Source organism: Miniopterus natalensis, chromosome 19 (assembly GCF_054644295.1).
Source record: "Miniopterus natalensis isolate mMinNat1 chromosome 19, mMinNat1.hap1, whole genome shotgun sequence".
Lineage (NCBI taxonomy): Eukaryota > Metazoa > Chordata > Mammalia > Chiroptera > Miniopteridae > Miniopterus > Miniopterus natalensis.
This window is the reverse complement of record NC_142099.1, coordinates 5,461,506-5,483,427: the sequence shown is the minus strand read 5'-3', so window position 1 is coordinate 5,483,427 and position 21,922 is coordinate 5,461,506. Positions and strand designations below refer to the sequence as shown.

At 55.5% G+C, this 21,922-nt stretch overlaps 1 protein-coding gene across 2 annotated transcripts; it reads right to left on the bottom strand.

Moving 5' to 3' along the window:
* Position 1: 1 nt before the first annotated feature.
* SLC6A17 (solute carrier family 6 member 17) lies at positions 2–15,057 on the bottom strand. 2 transcript variants are annotated; one of them, XM_016223451.2, is made up of 11 exons: positions 14,739–15,057; positions 12,589–12,746; positions 11,538–11,664; positions 10,599–10,780; positions 9,012–9,122; positions 3,612–3,853; positions 3,170–3,362; positions 2,835–3,027; positions 2,425–2,584; positions 817–979; positions 2–370 (listed from the first exon to the last, which is right to left on the bottom strand). In XM_016223451.2, exons 1-11 carry the CDS (start codon positions 15,022–15,024, stop codon positions 2–4), a joined length of 2,184 nt encoding a protein of 727 aa, XP_016078937.1. In that variant the 5' UTR covers positions 15,025–15,057. The 2 variants fall into 2 exon arrangements, with proteins under 2 accessions (XP_016078937.1, XP_087684285.1); XM_087828159.1 differs by having other exon boundaries at positions 2,835–3,018.
* Positions 15,058–21,922: the final 6,865 nt, after the last annotated feature.

Here is a 21,922-nt window from a genome sequence, read left to right as displayed (position 1 = left end):
GTCACAGCTCCGACTCCGGGGTGCTGGCCAGGAGGTAGCCGCTCCCATAGCGTCCATTGGGGTTGCCACTGGGCTCCAGCGGCGACGTGCCGCCGGGCCCCAGGTAGGAGCGGTGGGTGGGCATGGGGGAGGGCGCCTCGCTGGGCACCTTGCTGAGGATGAAGCGGGTCTCGTCATTGTCCTCCAGGTTGGAGATGTCCTTCATCATGCGCCCTTTCTTGTAGGACACGGAGAGGGTGTTGGAGCCGTCGGAGAGCAGGTGGCAGTGCCTCAGGAAGAACACCACCGGGATGGGCAGGATGGCGACCACGATGAGCGTGACCAGGAGCGCCATGGCCCAGTTAGGGAAATACAGGTAGCGCTCGGCAGCCTGGGGACGGACAGGGGTGAGCGCTGCCGGCCCCCGCCACGGCCCCGCCCACTCAGGGCCACCGCTCCCGCCCTCTCCCCAGCCCGCCCACCGTCCTGGCACTGGCAGAGCCGAGGGGCAGCAGGGGTCGCTATTTGAGTTAGCTGTCACCTGCGTCCCAGTTTCTACACTTGCAAAAAGGGTGGGTGATTCCACTCCGTACACGGAGAGAAAACATGGGTTAGGAAGACTGGACAAATGTGTTAGCCCTTCTGACTGTTTCCCTGTCTGTACGACAGGGCTAGTGCCACCTCTCTTAGCTGTAAAGGTTACAGGTCAGGTGTGCAATGCCCCCAGCAGGGCCTGGCCCATAGCAGGTGCCCCATAAGGGTTTATGTCTATCACTTGTTGCATTAAAGGCCTGGGAAGGTGCCAGTCCCTGGGCCTCCGGGGCTGCCACCCCTCACCTCCTCTTTGATCCAGGCGCTGTAGCCCGGGGGCGTGACCCCCAGCTGGATGATGCTGGCCGTGGTGAGCACGGCCATGCACAGTGGAGACACGAACTTCCACATGTAGTAATAGAAGCGGTAGGGTCGGAAGCCCAGCATCTCCGTCAGCTCCTGCATGAACCTGCCAGGTGCAGCAGAGGGCCCAGAAGTTGGCACCCCGACTGTGCCTGCGCATTGCCCATAGCCGCCTCCACCAGGAAGCCTCCCCTGACCATTCCATCCCTCCCAGGCTCTTCCATTCTTCATGTTCAATGCTCCTGATGTTATCTGTGGACCTGCCGGCCTCCCCTCCGCTCGCACCGGCCTGGCTCTAGACTCCCCCTGCTGGAAATGAGCTGGAAGTGCACCTCCCGGGCGTCCAGAAGGCGGCCCTGACTGGGGGGTTTCTAACTACCCCGCCTGGGGGTGGAGTTCTGGCTGTGTCCATAAAAATCATCTTTACCTCAACACCTAACTGAAATCTTGCATTTCTTCCTATTATAAATGCAAACCACCACAGTAGTACCTGTGACTGCCGGCAACTGATTAAATCTCAGATATATTCCCATCACATTACAACTGAAGATACCTACAAGCATCGTTTATGCTCACAGCTACTTTGAAATTACCATTGTTATTAGGCCCATAGCTAGATCTTGTAACCGAATGCAGTAAAAATAAAGTACACAGATATTACCACATCTCAGATTTGAAACATAATTTTGCTAACTTTCAATATAATGCGTTGCCTGTACAATGCTATATATTTTATCATATGCATTTAAAAATAATATTCTGAGAAGGGGCCCAGGGGCCTCACTAGACTGCCAGAGAGTCAGCACCGAGTTCCAACCCTGGCTCCGCAGGCTGCTCTGCCTTGTCACCTGTCCGTCCCGCACTCTCCCAGGAAGGAGGACCAGGGACAGTGAGAGCCTGATTCTAAGGCCAGGTGCAGACATCAGGGGAGGGACAGGCTGAGCGGGTCAGTGGAGCCCTGGCCTTGCTGAGCGAGTGAGGACCTAGTCCCGGGGCTTTCTGGGGATACAGAGTGGTTCTCAAATGAGGACTGAGACCAGGGGCTGACAATCAGTATAGTTCTGCCCTAGGGCTCAGGCCAAGGGACCCGATCGTTTCTTATTGCTGAATTCTCTGACGCAAACCACACCCTGCCTACGCCCCTATGTAAATAGCCTTAACGCTGTGAGTTAGGCTGCTGAAGTCTCTGAGTGCTTGGAAGGCTGGGGCCTTTGTACACCCACTAGGTGCTGAAGCTCCACAGAATTCAAGGAGTTGGTGCCCAGGGAAGGTGTGATAATTCAAGGCAGTTTAGGGTGAGGTGGGGACCTGAACCCAGGAGACTTGTGTCCTCAGCCTGGCTCTTCCTCTCACCAGCCGAGCATTCCTGAGCAGTGATATCCTCTCTGTGAGCCTCAGTTTCTCTAAAGGACCTATGAGAGTACTTCCGGCTGACATTCTGACTCCGTGATCCCAGCCCCCCTGGCAGCAGGCTTGGGAGTACAGCACTCTGGGGGCAGTCAGCTGGGACAGGCTCCTCCTCTCCCCACCTCTCCCCAACAGCCCCCTTACTTCTTGGTCCCATAGATCCAGGCCACAGCGATATTCTCAAGGATGACGATGACCGTGAGCGGCAGGGTGGCCGAGTAGTCATCAAACATGGTGACAAAGTAGTTTCCGGAACGCTGGACGAACAACAGCCCCACGAAGAATGCAAAGACACAGCAGCCCACTACAGAGAGCCGGAGGCCGGTGTGGGGGCAGGGGTGCAGGTGGGCGGGGCCCGGGGCTCTTGGGGGCACCCAGGCCCCTTCCATCCCACCCCTCCCCCGCCAGCAGGCCTACAACCCACCCTCCAGCGGCCCGACCCTGGGGGTCAGGAATGACGCCAGCAGAACCCAGTGTTTCTAAGTCAGAGCCACAGCCCTGTCGCCATCCCCAAGGGCAGCCCACAGGCAGGCGGAGGTGGCAGGAGGCGTTACCTGTGAACATCTCCTTGGGCACCTTGAAGGTGTCTATGATAGGCGTGGTGATGCCCGCCATGGTCCCGATCATGCTGCCCAGGCCCAGGTTGATGAGCATCAGGAAGAACATGACGGACCAGAACGGGGAGGCGGGGAAGTGGGTCATGGCCTCGGTGAAGGCGATGAAGGCCAGGCCTGTGCCCTGCACGGACTGCGGGTGGGGGCGGAGGTCAAGGGCTCAGCGAGGGCCCACAGCCACCCCAGGAGCCCCTTCCTTCGTTATCTCTGCCTTCAGGGCTTTAGAATCGACCGCCTGCCCCCCAGCCGGCCCGGGAAGGGCAGCCTGTCCCCACCTTGTCCAGCTCGTCCTCCAGCAGGCAGGGGTCGAGGCCCAGGGCTGAGAAGTGGCCCTCCTTCACCGTCCGGATGACCTTGTACATCTCCGAGTAGTCCTTGGTGGTCAGGTGGGAGAAATTCACGTGGGGAGGGATGAGGTCCTGGCTCAGGACGTTGGTGTGGAGGTACCCCAGGATCTTCTCCGCATTCCTGCAGCATAAAGCGGAGAGGACCAGGTAAAAAGGCAGGGAGGGGCGAGCACGATCGTGGGGGCACCTCCCTGGCACCCAGGCAGGACCCCCCTGGCCATCAACACAGACATCTGTGAACCTGTCCTTGTGCTTCAGGGCTGACTCCCATCCTTCAGCCTGGGGAGACAGGGATGCCCCATGCACGGCCCGCCTGCCCCCCTGGGTGGGGTGCGCAAGGAGCAGAAAGGACAGGAGGAGAGGCACCTACTCAACCACACATTTCTCATTCATGATGTTGGCCTTGAAGCCCAGCACAGCGAACACCACGAGCGTGGCCAGCACCGAGGTGAAGAAGTTGATCAAGGACACCAGGGCGGCATCGAAGTGGCAGTTGTTGTCCTGCTTGTTGTAGCTGGAGAAGGCGATCACGCCCCCGAAACCCAGCCCCAGCGCAAAGAAGACCTGCGTGGCCGCCTCCCGCCACACCTGCGGGTCCAGCATCTTGTCCAGCTATGCGGGAGGGCGCCGCGGCAGGGGGGAGAAAAGAGACACACAGTGATAGTATTATCCAAGTGCCATGGGGTTCCCACCTACCCCCTCTCCTCAGCCTCACCAGGGCTCAGAGGCACCGTGGCACAGTGGCAAAGTGCTGTGGCTGTGTGACCTTGGGCATGTCCCCTAACCCCTCTGTAACTGTTTCCCCACGTGTAAAACACACATACCAAGAATACCAACTTCAGAGGATCATGGTCGGGCTTCAGAAAGATAAACACTGCAGGCTCGCATAGTAAGTTCTCAGTTAATTTTAACTGCTACCATTGCTTACCACGGAGCTACCATACAAGGAACATCTCCAAGGCCATCAAGTATGATGCGTAGGGCACAGCTCTAGGGAGTGCCGTTCACTTAGACTAGAGTGTGAATGGTGCCTCCTAAAGTTGTCCAGTGTACAGGCTGCACAATAGTACAAGAGAATTGAGAACATCCAGGTCTCCCAGAGACCTCATCCACAGAGGAGCCCCACCTCGCCCCACCCAACCAGACCCATCCTTACTTAGCTGAGAAGACTTAGGCAAGTGGTAGTGTCTGTTTTACGAACCTCAGTTTTCTCATCTGAAAAGTGGGAATGATAATAGAGCCCCTCCCAGAGTCGCTGTGAGAATCAAATGTACAGCCAGCAGTCAGGCCCGCACATAGGAACATTTAATCCTGACAAAATGCTTCTGCCCTAGTCGGGACAGAGGAGTTTTGGTGGGAGCATGGTTTACGATTCACATTTTGAAAGAGCAGACTGAGGTGCAAAGGTGAGATGAGTTGCCCAAAGCAACGGAGCTCGCTAGTCAGGGCAGAGCAGTTTCTAAAATATCGATCGTCTCCCGCCAGGCCATGGCGCCTTCCTACCACCGGCTCCTGATTCGGGTGGCCTAGGGAGCAGGCCACAAAATCACCTGCCGGGGTCCAGTTGTGCTGGGAGGGGTGGTCTGAACGTTCAGACAGGTGGATGCGGTTTAAAATGGTCCCAGGGGAGCAAGGGGAGCGAGGCCACCAGAGACACGGAGCAGGTCACCTTCATCCCCAAAGCAACACAGGCCCACATTTCCTCACTGAAGCGCTCCAGGGCCAGTCTGGAAATCGGGCTTTCATTTCTAATTTTATTGTTGAAAGGTAACATGGTGTGTATGCCACATAGTGACATGGCACCCCGAGCGGGGTCTGGGACAAACCTGTCACCAAACACATTCGTGTTTCTGCCGCAGAGTATGACTGTTCACAGCAAGTGACTCAGTGAGGACTATAAATAGGCTCACAGCTGCTCAGGTCATTTTGCCTCAAAATGAATTCCCGGAGAAAGAAAGAAAAAAAAATCACTCTTTTTTGCTTTCTGATTCAGGCTTTGAGAATTAGGAAGCCAGCCCGGCCTAGGGCGCTTGCTCCTATACGGGCTCCTAATAGAAAACTGAAGATTAGAAAAAAGAGAAAGACACAGTAGGCCTCACTTATCCATGGTTTTGCTTTCCATGGTTTCAGTTACCTACGGTCAACTGCGGTCTGAAAATATTAAATGGAAAATTCCAGAAATAAACGATTCATGTTTTAAACTGTGCGCCACGCTGAGCAGCGTGATGAAATTTCAAGCCGTCTGGCCTGGGATGTGAATCACCCTTCACCCAGCGGATCCACACTGGGCACATCACCTGATGGTTAGCCGTCTCAGTTACCAGGTCGACCGTCACAGTATCACATATTCGTGTTCGAATCACCTTCATTTTGCTTAATAATTGCTCCAAGGGCAAGAGTAGTGATGCTGGCAATTCGGATGTGCCAAAAAGCAGCCATAAAGGACTTCTTGTAAGTGCAAAGGTATGTATGTACGGGGGAAACTATGGTATAGACAGGCTTTGGTACTATCCACGGTTTCAGGCATCCACGGGGGGTCTTGGAGCGTGTCCCCTACAGATATGGGGGGACAACTGTAATCATAGTCCCACTGGTAAAGGACTCAGCACCTTCCCTCTCCTGGGTGAATTTTTTTTAAAGATCCTCCCGGAAGGTTCCAGAAATGGGAAAAGGGCATTCACTGACGTAACAGATGTCAATCATGACAGTTCTACCAGTCTGGAGCCTGGGTACTTCTCTCAGGCTGGACACCTGGACCTGATGGGAGGGCTCTGGGTGGTTTCGTGAGTTCCAACCAGAAAGAAGCAAAAGGTTTTGTAACAGAGGGTAGGCTGAGGTGGACATCTCTCTGATCATGTCATTTGCATGTTGAAAAATCTTTGTTGGTTGCCTACTGTTGGCTGGGAAATCTTTTCCCTCTGTTTTGAACACTCTAACTGCCATGCACTTACTATTCTTCAAAAGCACCGTGATCTCCTACCTGTGGTCTTTGCCCAGCTATTCCCTCTGCCTAGAATTTGTTTCCTCCTACTCACTGTCTGGTGAACTCCTACTTATATCTCAAAACCCAGCACAAATATCACCTCCTCTCTGACGCTTTTCCTGACTGCCTCTAGCAGAGCTAGTCATGGTCCTGGGCTCTCACAGCTCTTGTCAATACCCAAATTACTGTTGTATGTGTCATCTTCCTTCCAACGCTTAGTGCTTTTTAGGGATGGAGCCCACCTGCTGTCATCTTTGTATGAGCAGTGCCTGGCACATGGAAGAGAAGGAAAGAGTGGAGCGAGGGACAAGAGACAGACCTACAGGCAAAGTCTGACCTGTGTCCTCAGGTCACATGTGAGTCGGGCACCTTCAGTCTTAACGCTTGCTGTTCCTTGAACTTAAAGGGGCTCTTTCAGGATTTGGGGGGTGTTGGTGCATGATTTCAACAAGATCCCAATCACAGTGCCAACAGAGAATGAACCCACAGCCAGACCTTAGGAAGCTCAGTGTCCTTTCCAGACATCAGAATGTGTCTGCAAAGGGTGAGGTGGGAAATAGGCTTTTCTACCAAAGACGAGGCTCCAACCCTTCTTGGGGTGCCCCCCACAAACAGAGCAATGGCTTCCTGTCACTTCCTCAGCACAGTGGCTGAGTCACTGCCTCATGCAGGGAACAAGGTTGTTCCGTGGCATCTGACTCGGTGGCATGAAGATGCTCTTTGAATTCACAAGCAGCTATTGAGCGCCCAGCCCGAGAGGGTTCGTGACAGGAGCACACACCCTGTTCCCTGGCACCGCTCAGCATCTGCCTGTGCAAGAGCCAGACGGGACCTCGGGACACCAGGTGGCACTGGAGCGCCGGGTTCCCACTGCCTAGGAGCGGTGTCACCTTCACGAGGGACGAGAGGAATAACAGCTAACGCTTTCAGTGCGCCCCCTGCATGGCAACAGCAGTCCTACGCCCTCTCCTGTGACAACTGCGGCGGAGCCACCACAGTTCACCCCATCTTACAGCTGAGGAACCTGAGGCCCTGAGGGGCCAAGGGACTTGTCCTCCGACTGCTGAGCTGGGATCTGGACTCAATCATCTGGCTCCAGAGCTCCCCCTGATGACAGGCTGGGCTGCCCTTTCCTCCTGTTCAGAAGCCTTGTCCTAACTGTGGGAACCAAGAAGTCCCACCACGAACCTCCACACTGGGCCTTCGGGGCCCTCAGGGAGCCCACCTCTCTCCTCGAAGGGCCCACGCACCCCCTCGACCCTGTGGCCAGTCTGGCGCACTGTCGGGGCTGCCCACTTGTCTGGCCCCAGCGGCAGCTATGCTGAGCTGTGCCCCATGCAGCTGCTCGGTGCACAGGTCTCAAGATGGGCCTCACAGAGCCCCCTCCAGAACACATCGTCTGCTCCCAAAGCTCAGGAAAGCGCAACTGGGCGACTCAAGCATAAGCATTAGGCCGACTCTAGAAATACACTTGAAGTCATTCATAAAACAGTTGGCTTTCTTCTCGCGGCTGGTTTCCCCCAAAGAAACCAGCTTTGCATTTTACTCCTGTCAGACACCACGTGTTCCCCAACCCTGCGCCAGCCACGTGGCCCAAGTCACACTCATGCCTCCAGAGATTCACTAAGTGCTTCATAAAGTGGACCTCCGCCGTGGTTCCCATAGGAACCTCAGAAGTGGCTTCCCAGCATGCCGAGGGCTGGCTCCTGTGGCTGGTGTGTGTGGAGCCCTGTGTCCTGCTCGTTGCCAGGCGGGGAGTCGGGAGGGGGTGGGGACTGCAAAGCCCACTGGATCGGGACTCTTCTCCCTGTGGCATCTGTATGAACTTCCTGTGTGTGAGTGTGTGTGTGTATGTGAACACACATGTGACATGGCACTAGTGAGGGCCAATGTTAGAGCCTCAAGCTGGCGGGGTTCTGACCAGGCCCCTGCTGGCTGCTGACTGGTCAGCTGGCATTTGGAGGTGACTTCCCAGCCTGCCCACCGGGGTTACTCATTACATTGCTTGGGGCACCTTGAAGGACATCCCAGCAGGCATTTGAAATCCTCTTACTCGTCAGGGGACCAGCTCACGCCAGCTGTGCCCAGTGGTCTAAAAGGGAATAGAGGCAGGGGCACGAGGTGGGCAGAGACCGCCGGCAGGAAACCTGGGTGACCATCTTCAGGATGCCTGCGCGGCGTGTGAAGCAGGCACAGTGGTCCTGCTTGGCCCCCTCACTGGGCTACTGAGATGATGAAATGAGCGGAGATGTGAATGGATTCGGTGAGGGAAAAATCACTGTCCAGGTGGCCTATTATCTTTAACAAAATAGTAACGTTGTTCCCCTGATTTGGGTACAAGCTGGGATTCCAGGGGGAGCGTCCGTCTCTTGGACATCTTCTTGGTTCCTGCTGTCGCAGACACACCCATGAAACCCACCCACCACTCTCTGTCCCCATGCCCCAGCCAAGCCTGACTTCCCACCATTCTCCTCAAGCACTCCCAGTGCTTCTCACTTTTGCTCATGTGGTCCCTTTGACCGCAAATGTCCTCTTGCCGCTCACTGAAATCCTATCTGCTCACGGAGGCTCAGTTCACATGTCACCTCCTCCCTGAAGCCTCTTCTGATTTCACCCAAATTAATGTGGTGTCCCTCGCCTTGGGACCCTGAGGGCAGGGTCCATGCTCCGTCCCCAGTGCATCCCTCCAGGGCCTGACACAACACCTGACACACAGCAGGTCCTCCATGAGTGTCACGCTGCATGTGGCTGACCGGCTGGTGGAGCTGTGGGTGCCCCAGGCCCTACCTTGGGAGTGAACATGTGCAGGATGCCATCCACGGCCCCTCGCAGCAGCAGCCCCCGGACCAGGAAGCAGGCCAACACCACGTAGGGGAAGAGGGAGCTGAAGTACATCACCTGCAGAGAAGACAGGGACCCACCGTGGGGCAGGGCCCTCCTGCAGCTGGCACCTCCCTCCCTGCTCACAGCTGGGGCACATGAGCCTCCTCTGATAGCTGCCGAAAGCAGAGCCCTGGGACCCCTGGGCACAGGGCCAACACCACCGCATGTCTGGCCTGGAGCCAAGGCAGAAACAGGAGCCCAGAAAAGCTGGAGTCAGCATGGCTGGGCCTGGGGCTGCTTTTCTCCTTTCAAGGGCTGGCAGGGCTGGGCCCGCAGCCTCCCCACCCCCAAGGGCCGCCAAGGGGGCGAGGAACCCTTTGCTCTCCCTTCCTCATTTTTTTTCATGTCTCCAGCCTGCGTTTCTGTCCCTGGCTCCAGCAGACCCCCTGGGGATCTCCCCTGTCCTTAGAGGCCTCTGACAGAAGGCATACAGGAGGTTATAGTCACGGCTCCCAAGCAGAAACATCAGAAGAAGGTCCTGCCTCTTGTGATTATAAATCACGTCCTATTTTCTAGCATGTGTGTTTCTTGTGCATTTCCACATCCCCATGTGCCTGGCACAGAGCCTCACGCGAACAAGATGCTCACACAGCGTTTGCTGCACTGAAACAAGTCAGGAGGGCTGCTTGGGCAGCGTGGGGTGAAGGTCAAGAGCGCCCGTGTCTGCAGCTGGACTGCTTGTGCTCTCATCCTCGCTCTACCGCTTACGAAGCACGTGACCCTGGGCTGTCTACTTAGCCTGGGCGTGCCTCCATCTCCTCATCTATAAAATGGGCACAATAGCTCCTAACTCATAAGGTTGCTGTGGATCAAATGCATTCATACACGGATAGGTGCCACACAGTGTCAGCTGCAATGCTGGCCTTCAGAGAGGGAAGGGGAGGTGGCTGAGGCCACGCTACTGTTCCAAGGCTCAGCTTCCTTGCTTGTCAAGTCTGGGAAAGAACCTGGGGCCTCGGACAGACAGACAGTGCTCTAATTCCAGCTCTAATTCCAGCAACTGGCCTCTGGTTCCTTAGGAAGGTCCTGAGCTGGGGGATGAAGACCTGGATTCCCTCCCTCGGTTAAATTAGACTGGCTGCGTGATCTCAGGAGGTGCTTTTCCCTCTCTCGGCCTCAGTTTCCTCATCTGAAAAATGAGTCGATTGGGCTACAGGATCCCAAACGCCCTTTCCAGCCCTGGCAGTCCATGAATACTGACACGTGACAGAATGAGCCTGTTTGGAGGGGATCTGAACTGTGGGGAGGAGGTGTGTGGGACTCGGCTGGTCTGCACCCGCAGAGACCTGTGTGGAGCGTCTCCGAGGGGTGTCCACCAGGACACTAGCAGTGACACGCCATTGCCTCCTCAGGGGCCTGCGTCCTTGACCTGTGTGATCCAGGGACCACGGCCACCCACAGGACCCTGCATGGGGCAACCCAGATTTCTCAGCCCCCTGCCCTCCATCATTTTCTCAGACTGTGGGGTCTGAATGCCCCCTCCCGACTCACCTTCCCCGAGGATTGGATCCCCTTGACAACAGCCATGCCCACGACGGTCCAGGCCACGAGGAGGCACAGGGTCATCTTCCAGTTGAGGCCTCCGCTCTCCGAGATGGAGTTGGAGATGTCCAAGGCCTCCCGGTACCAGAAGTAGGTAGTGGCCGAGCTCTTTTCACACTCCGCCTCCACCACTGCAACAGCAGCACAGGCCTCAGGGGCCGGGCCGCCGGGACACCCCCGCTGCTGGACGCCCACCCAGGCAGCAGTGGGCAAGGGGACAGCCGAGCGTGGGCAGCAGGGAGGGGCTGTCCCTGTTCTGGGTTACCCAGGATCTGGCAGATCCTGAGGACTCCTGGGTTCCCGGCAAGGCCTGGGAGGCTTCAGCACATACTGATCTACAGTCCCACTCGTGCTACCCCGCCCACGTCCACCCGTGGGGGGCAGGAAGAAGGATAAGTCAGAACTGGCCTCTGGTTCCTGAGGAAGGCCCTGAGCTGGGGGCTGAAGACCCGGATTCCCTCCCTCGGTTAAATTAGTGGTGTGACCAGGGAAAGTTGTTTCTGACCTCAGTTTGCCCATCTGTGAGGTGGGAGAAATCACCCAGCCCTTTATGGAAACAGCATGCAAATTAAGGCTGTTTCCGGAGAGGACTGCACTTGAGTAACACAGGGAAGTTGGTAACAACTAAGGAAAAGATCCCATTGCCAGAGTTTTTCCCTATACTCACTAGTTCATTCAGCCCCCATAAGAACTCGTGGGACAGGCTGGCGAGAGGGCATCGGAAGGGGAAATGAGGCTCAGGGAGGGCAGGAGTCTTATTTAAGGTGACACAGCAAGTCAATAAAATTCCAATTCTGTGCCTAAGCCCCTTAGGCTCATTGGACTCCTTCCCGGGACAGGGCTGGCTGGGGTCCCCAGCTGGTCATACACAGTCGGTCTCGTACTTGCCTGCCACGGTCCCATTCCTCACAACAGGACACTCGCTCCAGGGCAGTGGGTACTGGAAGGACTTGAAGAAGTAGAAGATGCTCCACCCAATGATCACATTATAATACAGTCCAACAAAGAGGCAGACCTGAGGACAAGGGTCCGGGTGCGGGGGTCACAGAGGTGGCAGGGAATCCCCCCTTCCCCCACCCCGCCCCGCTTAGCACTGGACAGACTGTACGCAGCACGGAGCACAGAGCATGGCCTTGGGGGGGCTGAGATCTGGCAGCTGAAGGCCCCTCCCAACCTCCATTCATCTGGTATTCAAAGAATCCACAGAGGAATGTTTCCCATATTAAAGTTCTCTCCTTTAAGCAATAAACTCTTAACATGTTAATCCTTCCCAGTTTGAAATTCTCCTACGATGCTTAAAGCACTCCTCCATCGTTTCCTGATGTCTCAGCGTCACAATTCCAGAGCTGCCCCCTGGACAGGGGGACACCCGCAGCTTTGGCCTCCGGGACAACTATGCCCAGATCTCAGTGCCTACTGAGATTTTCTGGATGCTTCTTGTTAGTTTCCTGTGTCCACTCTTCTCTTAGGACACTCCTCTCCCTTGGTAATGTCTACAGTCACCTCTAGAGAGATGTCAGTTCTCATTTCTCATCTCTGGGAAGATGTCACTTCTGGTTTCTGGGAAGCACCATAACTAATTTCGGTAGAACTGACCGAGGGTCCCAGGTGCTGCTTTGAAAGCAGAGCTTCCTCCTGCACAGATCTGTTGTGTGGAGGGTGACAAGTCCCTCCTATCTCCCGGGGCCCGGTTATATTACGCATCAGTGACACTGCAGGTAGGTGCGACAGCCAAGAGCTCCTCACTCATCGATGTCACCTGAGCCCTAGCATGCAGGAGCCGACACTCCCACAGCACACCTTACAGGGGATGTGGAGGGAGAGGGACACCCACTTCCCTTTACTTGGGTGCTTCCAGCCCAAGGGGACTCCACTCACACGCATGGCCATGGCCAGCCCCAGCACTTCACAGGAAGTGCCCAGTGCCAGCCCGACTCACGATGCAGCTGGAGAAGCCGATGCCCCCGAGGCGGGGACACACGTAGTGCCACACGCCAATGCTGCCCCGGCGGATCCTCTGGCCCACGGCCAGCTCCAGGAAGAAGAGCGGGATCCCGATGATGATCAGCAGCACCAGGTAGGGCACCAGGTAGGCACCTGGGGAGGAAGGAGAGACGTTTGAAGTGTGGCACCAGGGTAAGGGAGGGCTGGCAGCCAGCTCCTGCAGTCCCGCCCACATCTCTGATCATCTCAAACTGTCACTGGTCCTCATGCTCCTCCAGGAATGATCTGGCTCATACATGTGACCTACCACGCACTGGTCACCTAGACCCTCCTTCCCCTTGATTCCCCTGACCTGAAACACCAAGCGAGGTCCCAAGCATGCTTCAATGCCTCCCGCTTACAAGGCTAGACCTAAAGACAGACAGACAAATCCTGTGCCTCCTGGAATCCATACATCAAGTCACACGCCGTGTGACACACTGACTTCATGATGTACTCTGTGGACACCCCCTGCTCACAACCCCCTGCCCACAGAGCGGCAGCCCAGATGGAGTGGGCCCCCCGGAGGCGCAGACCCCAGGCACAGCTTCCCCGAGTCCCAGCCAGATGCTGACGCAGCAGACTGGGCAGCTCCAGGGAAGCGGAGCTTGGACGCTCTCCAGAGAGAGGTTCTGACCAGCATGGCCATTAATCTACAGCTAATTGGGAGGAATGGGAGAGAAATTAGCAGTCCGGGAAAGTGTAGCTGGGAGGATCGAGGATAGAATGGGTATTGCCAAAGATTCCAGATGATAAATTAAACCCGCTGTCCTGGGCATCACTGCAGACACAATCTCGTTTCCCAGTGACAGGGCGTTTAGCAGGAGAATTAAAACCATGTCTGGACACAGACGAGCGAGCCCATCGAGAGCTGTGCCAATGACCTAGTCCTGTTAGCAATGCCGTTGGCATAGCCCTGCCTGTTGTCTAATGGTGTCAGACCAGCACTGGTCACCAGTGCCCTGATGGTCACCCAGCACCACCAGACCAAGCCCTGTGAGCTGGGAGTCTCCAGAAGGCCCTTCAGTCACACCACTCTGCCCCCATAACATGACATCCCACATGCTCCCCAATATGTGCTCAATCTGCCAATAAGCCCAGGGGATGTGCATCTCCTGGGCACAAGACCCCGCACTTGGGAGCCTTAGGCCATCAGTCTGAACAGCAGGGAGCACTGCTCAGGGTGGTGGCAGGAAATTTAGCAAACGATGGCTACAGGGATTGGATTCCAGGATCTCCGAGGTCTCCTGGGTGGCTAACAGTCTATGTCTCGGTCTACACTTTGGTTCTTATTTCTAGCCAACCCCAGGGTTATTCCTGGGATTTGAAAGACTGCCTTGGTCTGTTGAGATGCACACTGAGTAAGGGTTGAGACCCAGACTCTGAGGAGCAGAAGGAGTTTGATACCAGAGGAAGATCCTCTAGGGGGATTCAAACTCAGGGGCAGCAAGAGCCCCCTCCTACCTGGGAGGCAGTACATGTGGTAATTGCATGCACAGGCCCTGGGGCCAAGCTGTCCAGGTTTGAAACCTTACTTTATCACTAGCTGTGTGACCTTGAGCAAGTCACCTAACCTCTCTGTGCCTGAGTTTTACGGTCTCTAAAATGAGGATGAGAATAACATAGGGTTGTTGGGGGGACTCAATGGTTGGCCCATATGAAACCGGTGCTTTGAATGTTCCAAGATGTTCAAACATCAGCAGTTTCATCTATTTCAGACTAAAATGCAGTAAGTGCTTAGGACGGGCCTGGCACCTAGTGAGCATTTAATAATAACGGCCAGAAGTTCTTTACAATGTGTTAAACGTTCTACATGCAAAGCTCTTTCCATCCTCCCAACTCCTCTGGAAGGCAGGAATTGCTATTATTCCCATTTTACAGAAAAGGAACAGAGAGGCACAGAGAGATAAAGCTGCAAGCACAGAGCTGACTGGCTGAGCAGGGACTTGAACCCAGGCCGTCTTAGCAATTCCTGGGGAGTCTTACTCCACAGTCCTGAGCTCTGACCTGCAAGGGTTCCAATCCTGCCTAGGACAGGGGGTTCCTTTTCACCCCTCAGCTCAGCCCATGTGCGGGGTACCCTGGGCAAGCAGGCCTGCCTCTTACCGCCTCCATTCTTCTGGCACAGGTAGGGGAACCTCCAGATGTTGCCGAGGCCCACGGAGAAGCCGATCTGGGCCAGGATGTACTGCAGCTTGCTGTTCCAGGCCGGCCGGTCCTCGGCGTCCAGCTCCTCCTCCGCCGCCTCCTGCTTGCCGCCCGGACCTCCTGCCACATTCAGGACACTCTGCTTGTAGTCCACGGGCTCCTCGAGGGCCAGCAGGTCGGCCACCGACTCCGTGACATGCTCGCTGCTGTGCTCCCGCTGGGTCACCTTGCTGTTCTTCGGCATCTGTGCCACTGGGGCCACGCGGCCCTGCTCCCCAGCACACAGAGAAGGTGGGACCCGACCACTGTCAGCTCCTTCTCATTCAGGGCCTGTGAAGCCAGGTGAGCAGGAGAGGATTAGCCGCTGGCCAGACCACGAGGTGGGCAGCTCAGCTGGTCACCACCAAATCAACTCCTTGCCACACACACGGAGCTGACCAGTGGCATGAAATATGGAGGTGGCCTTCCTCCCCACTGGGGGTGCCCACTGAGGAACCCAGGTCTGCAGACTCAGTTTCCCCACAGGCCCTATGTAAGCATCATTAGAGGGGCAAATGTAATGAGGCAGAAGAGGCCACACCAGACACCAAACCCAAATCGAGGGTCATCCACGCAGCATTGCTCCATCACACATGCAGATCTGAGTGCTCAAAACCAAGTGGGGGGCGTCTCACAGCTGCACCCCCCCCCCCCCCAGGGTTGAGCAGGTTGTGCCAAGTCCAAGCCTTCTCTGTTTTATTGAGCCTGAACCACCTGGTGGGGCCCAGGGAAGCCAGCAGCTACCTTCTCTAAGGTCTTTCTATTCAAAACGTAGTCATGGGCCAGGGGCATCCCAGGGGCTGGTTAGAAATGCAGGATGTCAGGCCCACCCCAGACCTACTCAACCTTTCTCCGTATTTTTTTAGGATCCCCAGGTGATTCAAAGGGATAGTAACGCCTGGTGGGGGGCGAGAAGGGCTAGAGTTCTCATGGTGGCACCCTGGACACCAGCCCCTGTGGCTCCTTCATTCCCCAGGTGGGAGTGCTGACCAGGCTCAGCTAAGGATGCTGGCACCAGAGCCCTGGAGGTGTTTGCTCAGTGCCAACAAATCCTGGGTCATCGCTCACCAGTGACATTATCTGAGGGCCACAGCAGCCAAGAGCTGGTTCTCCATCCTTCAGCAACCTTTTTACAGCAGATAATGTCTGCACAGGGGGCGGGGGAGGCAACACCCTCCCTGCCATTCCTCATCCGTCTTTCCTGCTTCCCCTTAGAGACATAAAGCACCAAGGAAGCGAGTGCTTTGAAGGATCCCAGCATTCGGCTGTATTTCAAAGCACTTCCTCATTAAGGGAGGTCGGAGAATTTAAAATTAAACACATGTACACCTGGCCTGCAGTTGCCCCGCATCTTGCCAGGGATGTAAATTACCCAGCTCTGTAATTACTTAACTAAAAGAGGAGCTGCCTCTGGATCCGGCTCCCGTCTGTTCTCCTCGGATGTGCCACCTGAACGGCTGGGCAAGGTCACTGCACAGCAGGAGCATGCCCGGCTGCCCTCCCTGCTGGCCTTGACCCACACTTTCTGACTGACTCCTGCAAAGACCAACCTTTGAGTAGACCTGGCCAGACAGATCCCACTAATGAAGCTAGGAGGCCTGGCAGATGGGGACAACTGTCCATGCAGGTCTGCAGGGTTAGCCAACCCTCCCAGGCCAGGCCTTGGACCACATCAGCGGCTGACACGTCCCTGCCCTCTTCATCCAAGGGGGACAGTGAGTCTTTAATGACTGCCCCCTGCCACCCCAGGAACAGTCAGGGTCTTGGGCTTTGGAGAGACTGGGACAGAGCCAGCTTGCCTAGAAGACCCAAGAATTCTCTAGAAGAAATGCAGCTCTCTGCTGGGACTCCACAGTGGGTCAGATGAATATCCCATTGTGTCCTGGAGGTGTCCCAAGGTGGGCCTGTATGTCTGTGGACCCTTCAGTCCTCAACCTCTCCGGGTTGCTACCCTGCCCACCCTACACAAGCAAATGGTACCCAGAGCACGGTGCAGTGGGGAGGCCTGAGTTCTTGCCTGGGCTTCCAGGGTGAGCCCCTCCCCCTTCCTTGGCAGCAGGTCCCCAGCCCCAGGGCACTTAACTGGAGTGAACCTAAGGCACAGGCAATGGCTGCTTGTCTAGCTGCCCCACCTCCCCTACAGCTGACATGGAGAATTTTTATTAAAACTAGAGCTGGGAAGAGGGCCGGGGTCCTGCTGGAGACGCAGCCGGCAGGGTGCCTCAGCTCCGAGCCGTCTCCAGGGCCGCCTGCAGCAGGATCTGATCAGCACGATCTGCAACGCATTAGGTTTGATTTACTGCACATCCTGCCACAACTGAAGAAAAGCAAGGGGGATTCCGCAAGTCTGCAGAATTTATCTTAGTGCTGACCCATTGGAGGACATGCTTCCCCATAAATAGCCTGGTGAGTGGCAGCTCTGGTCACCAACATGAGAAAGGCCTGGGGGGATGGGGACCATTTTAAACTAGGACTCAAGGGCGAAATTAGCACATTGTGGTAAAGCCAGAGAAAGATACCACGGCAGCATCACAGAAACCACAGGAAACAGCTCAAGATGAGCTGAGCCTCTCCTTCTTCTCAGGACACCACTGCCTACGAGCACCCTGCATTGCAGGAGGGCGCCAGGGGCCTCCCGGGCCGCCGGGTCTGCAGGGTGCAAAGTGCCAGCGTAAATGCGAGTGAGCCGCGGGGCTGGGCTGCAATCACGACCAGAACCTTCGTGCCCAGTGAATGTGCTCAGGTGACAATGCCTGAGTCTGACGCTTAAAATACAGAAGTTTGGGGGACCCTATCACCATTCTCATTTTATAGATGAGGAAACTGAGGCCCAGAGAGAGGGAGTGAACAGCTCAAAGCCACCAGGCCAGACTCCTTGGGGATGGGCACAGGGAGACAATGGTGGGGCTTTGTAGTCAGACAGGCTGGGTTTGAGGGCTCCCATTTCACTCCATTCATTCATTCATTCATTCATTCCTCCGTCAAATGTGCCCTGAGGGATATCTTTCAGGACCCTAAAATAGCAGCCCTCCAGGTTGCAACCCCCACATCCCACCCCATGTTCCTTCTCTTTATAGCAAGTATCACCACTGGCCCTTGTATGTCTGTTTCTTTCTTTAGAACCTAGCCCTTCTACAAGAAATCTATAAATTCCACAGGAAGAAACATCTGGCTTATTTTGTTCGCTGCTGTATCCCTCGCACCTGGAATAAAGGAAAGACGGCACTGCTCACACTCCGCAGCCGTCAGCTCCCAGGTCTCCTCACTCCTGTGCTCTGTGTTTTTAAAAGGGAGGTGGTACCAGCAGCAACTTGGAACAACCCTCCCTCCCCTCCACCCCCTACCTGAGTCCCTGTGCTGGTGAAGGTCAGCCTTCAGGCCAGAACATACGAATCCAACGTGCACCTATCCAATGACCATGAAGCATGGCCTGGGATAAGCACCAGGATCAGAGAAGGACCCAGGAGGGGCAGGTTCCTCTCTGGTCCTCCCTTTGCTGGCTGGGGAGCCAGCCATGATCCAGGTATCAGGAGGCCAGTGAGGTGCAGGGCTGGACCCACCACCAACCAGCTGTGCACACTGGCACCACTGCCCTGAGCTCTCAGGGTCTCAGTCTCCCTGTGTGTAAAATGGGTTGGTTGGGATGATCTCTGAGGCCCTGTCAACTCTGCACATATCCTGGGAGTGCCCCTTGTGTACGCTGGTGGGAGCGAGGCCTGCCACGCCCCAGGCTCTAGCCGCTGCAGGTGCTTGGGCCTGTCATGCCACCCTCGCCAGCTGAGAGCTTGTAAAGTTGCAAGCTCGTGAGCAGCACACAAGATGCGGTCCCACAGTTCTCTGAAAGCAACGCCTCCATGACCTAAAGCACAATGTGGAGGGCTCAGGGTCCAGGCAGCCACATGCCACATCTGTCACCTAGCAACTGTGCAGCTCACAGCTCAGAACAGCACGCATGACAGTGGCAGGACTGAGCCACTAAACTGTGCATCTTCCTAAAAAGAGAAAAAAACCACTGACTAGGAGGCAGACAGGTAAAAATATCTCCTGCCCAGGGGCGAGGGCTCCACAGCTTTTTAAACACAGTACTCAGCAGTTACCTCGAGGGGTGCTGGATGGCTGCTCACCCCAGACCAAGGCCAAGCCAGAGTCATTGGCTTGGCCCCAGCGCCATTCTTGGCCTCGCCCTCCTGCATCCAGAGTCTCCAGGTCCTGTCAATGTGTTCGGATCTTTCCTCTTTCCCACCCCTCGGGCTCTAGTCCAGACCTTCCCTGTTAGACGGCGGCAGCCGCCTCCTGGCTCACTTTCCTTCTGGGCCTTCAGAGGCAGCTTCGTGAAATACCACGTTGCCTGGCTCCGACTCGCTGTGGCTTTTACAGCTCCTCCACAGGGCCCCCCCATCTCCCGTCCCCGCCCACCCACCCACTCCCCCTGCATGAACCCCTTCCTACCCCCCCTCCCCGCCTACTCAAGCTGCCAGTCTTTGAAGGTGAGCTCGAGGTCCACCGTCTGGCCTCCGTGACGCTGTCTGCGATTCTCCAAGTGAGAACGAACATCCCTTCCTTCCCCTCCTCAGCTGCTCCTTGGAATGCTCTTTCACACTTTCTCCATCTGGCTTTCTAGTAGAGCTGCTTGTTTACACGGCTGAGTCCTTTCCTAAGCGTCGTGCCTGGCATATGCGGGACGGACCCCAGGGTCCCTGCCTTCCTGCCCTCCAAGAACAACCTGCTTCTATGTTGAAACCCTACCCACCGCCTTGGCCTTTGAAACAAAGAGGCAGGCCTGGAGAGCTAACGGATCTGACTGGGGAGCCGGTTAAACCTCCTAGGAGGTCTGCGCGCCCAGCTGGGGGGACTCAGATGGAGCGCAGCCTGCAGCACACGTGGGGAGGACCCCAGGACTTGGAAGCCAGCTTTCCATTCCTTATTCATCTGCAAAATAGGGAACAGCGCTCACTGACCAGCTGTATCTGGTTAGCACATGGGCAGGAGGGGAAAGAGAGCGAAAAGCTGATTGCGAAGCCAGACAGAGTGGTCATCTCTAACTCCATTTCACCCATTTGTGGAGCTTGACACCACCGTTGCTGCCAGCGGGCCAAATCCTGTGTTTTACCATTACATGTGCTAATGAATATATGAATGAGTGAATCGATGACCTGACGCTTCCGGTCCCCAAGTTTTCTAGAGTCTGATGTAATTTCCAGCTTTTTCTGCTGTGATATTCTGATCCCAAGAACACTGGGTGCCCACGGATGCCCCAAGCAGAAGTGCAAAGCTACGGTGCCCACGGATGCCCCAAGCGGAAGTTCAAAGCTAAGGTAAAAGACGTCTGGCCACTGCTCATTGACTTTTTGCTTCTTGTAAAGGAGCCACCCACTTTCTCCACTTTGTAGGCAGCATCCATCCTGACCTCCAGGAAAGAAACACCGCATGGGCACAGTCTTGGCACAGAGCATTCCAGGGGGTGGGGGGACCATTCCAAGCAATGGCTCAGGCAAAGGAGCCAGTGGAGCCTTCTGCAGCCTTCCTGTCACACCCTCCAAGCCTGTTCTCTGCAGGTGGTATTTTGTTTTCTCAGCCGAGGAGGAAGGGAGGCAAGAAGCCCGGCAGATGGTGGGGAGGGGCGGGAGCAGGAACCAACACGGGAAAATGTGGGCGGGGCCAGTGCAAACCAAATCTTTTGGTTCAGTTTTACCATGTCATCTAGGTTTTGAATCTGGGGAAAGGCCTTAATCCCTTCTTCCCTCATTCAGGGGAAGCCCTTGGTGGTGACAGATGGGTCCCCACAGCCTCTGCCCAAATCCTCTACCTGGATTTTTTTTTTAATGCCACTATTTTCTCTTGTCTCAGAGAGAGGCAGAGGAAACCAAGGGAGTCCAATTATCTGAGTTCCCCACCAGACTGCTGAAGAGCACTTGAAGGAATAGAGATCAGGAACCCTTAATTACAGTCCCAACATGATGCCTCTCTCCTGAGAACCAGAAGCGTTTGTCTGTTTCCTCCCCAGCCTCAGAGCAGCTATGTGGAGGGCTGTGCAGAAAAGCACTTCCATCAGGAACAGGCCGCAGGACACAGCGAATGGAGCAAGCACCTTTGAAGACCTACGATGCTTACATATGTTATATATCCCCCCCCCCAACAACTTGGGATAAAATGTAATTCTCATTTTACAAACAGAGAAGCCGAGGCTAAGGCAAGACAAATATCAGGCATGAGATGACCCAGCCACGAAGTGGAAGAATGGGGATTTGAACTGTGGTCTCCCAAATTTGGTAGCTCATGTTTTTTCCAAGACAGGAGTGCTTTCCAGTCTTTTTCATGTCTGACTCACAGGGAAGAGCCAACTTGTATGGCACACTGGGGTCAATGAAGGGGGCTCCACCACCCTAGGCTGCTCCAGGCTACTCCTAGATGAAGGCATCCTGATTACTGGGCCACATGCCACCCATCTGTGGCACTGGCTAGGAAGTTCCCCAATGTACTATGCTGAGCTGCAAAGCAATACACCTGAGTCTCATTCGGCAAGTCAACAGTGGGACAAGTCCAGCTGCCACCATTTCCCCCTGAGGTCAGGAGCCTCTTCACCTGGCCAGGTCCTTTCCCAAAGCCAATGATATAATGCAATTTAGGGAGTTGGTCAAGGGGATTTCTTCCAGCTGCTCTAAAGGAGTCCCCAAATTCCCAGCAGGCAGGTTGCCTCAGCGGTGTGCCAGGACCGTGGACAGCGCCTGCCAAGCCATTCTGGGAGCCAGTGCCGGCTGCCCGCCACAGAGCCCACTCTCTGTCCTTCAGACACCTGGGGGGGAGGAGGTCCATGTCCTCACTGAACACTCACCTGGGGACACCTGATGAAGCCACTCCCCCAGGTGACTGTCCACATCTCTTGAAGGGTAGATTTATCAAGCAGAACTCCCCACCTGGAGTGGGATTTCAAACCACAGGAGCCCAGGAGTCTCATAATTAAAGGGAAGAGGCAACCAGCAGGAATCTGGGGTGTGGACCAATGAATTGTATTTGCAACTGAAATAGGTGGCAAATTAGCGGTGCACAGAATCCAGCAGATTCTAATTAAACCGGTAATTAGAAATGATGGATGACAGTGAGAG

Coding starts and splice junctions, on each gene's coding strand:
- SLC6A17 (XM_016223451.2), bottom strand. CDS start 15,024: ATGCCGAAGAACAGCAAGGTGACCCAGCGGGAGCACAGCAGCGAGCAT. Junction 9,123..10,598: donor GGATCCAATCCTCGGGGAAG/GTGAGTCGGGAG, acceptor TCTTCTCTGCAG/GTGATGTACTTCAGCTCCCT. Junction 3,363..3,611: donor AATGAGAAATGTGTGGTTGA/GTAGGTGCCTCT, acceptor TTTATGCTGCAG/GAATGCGGAGAAGATCCTGG.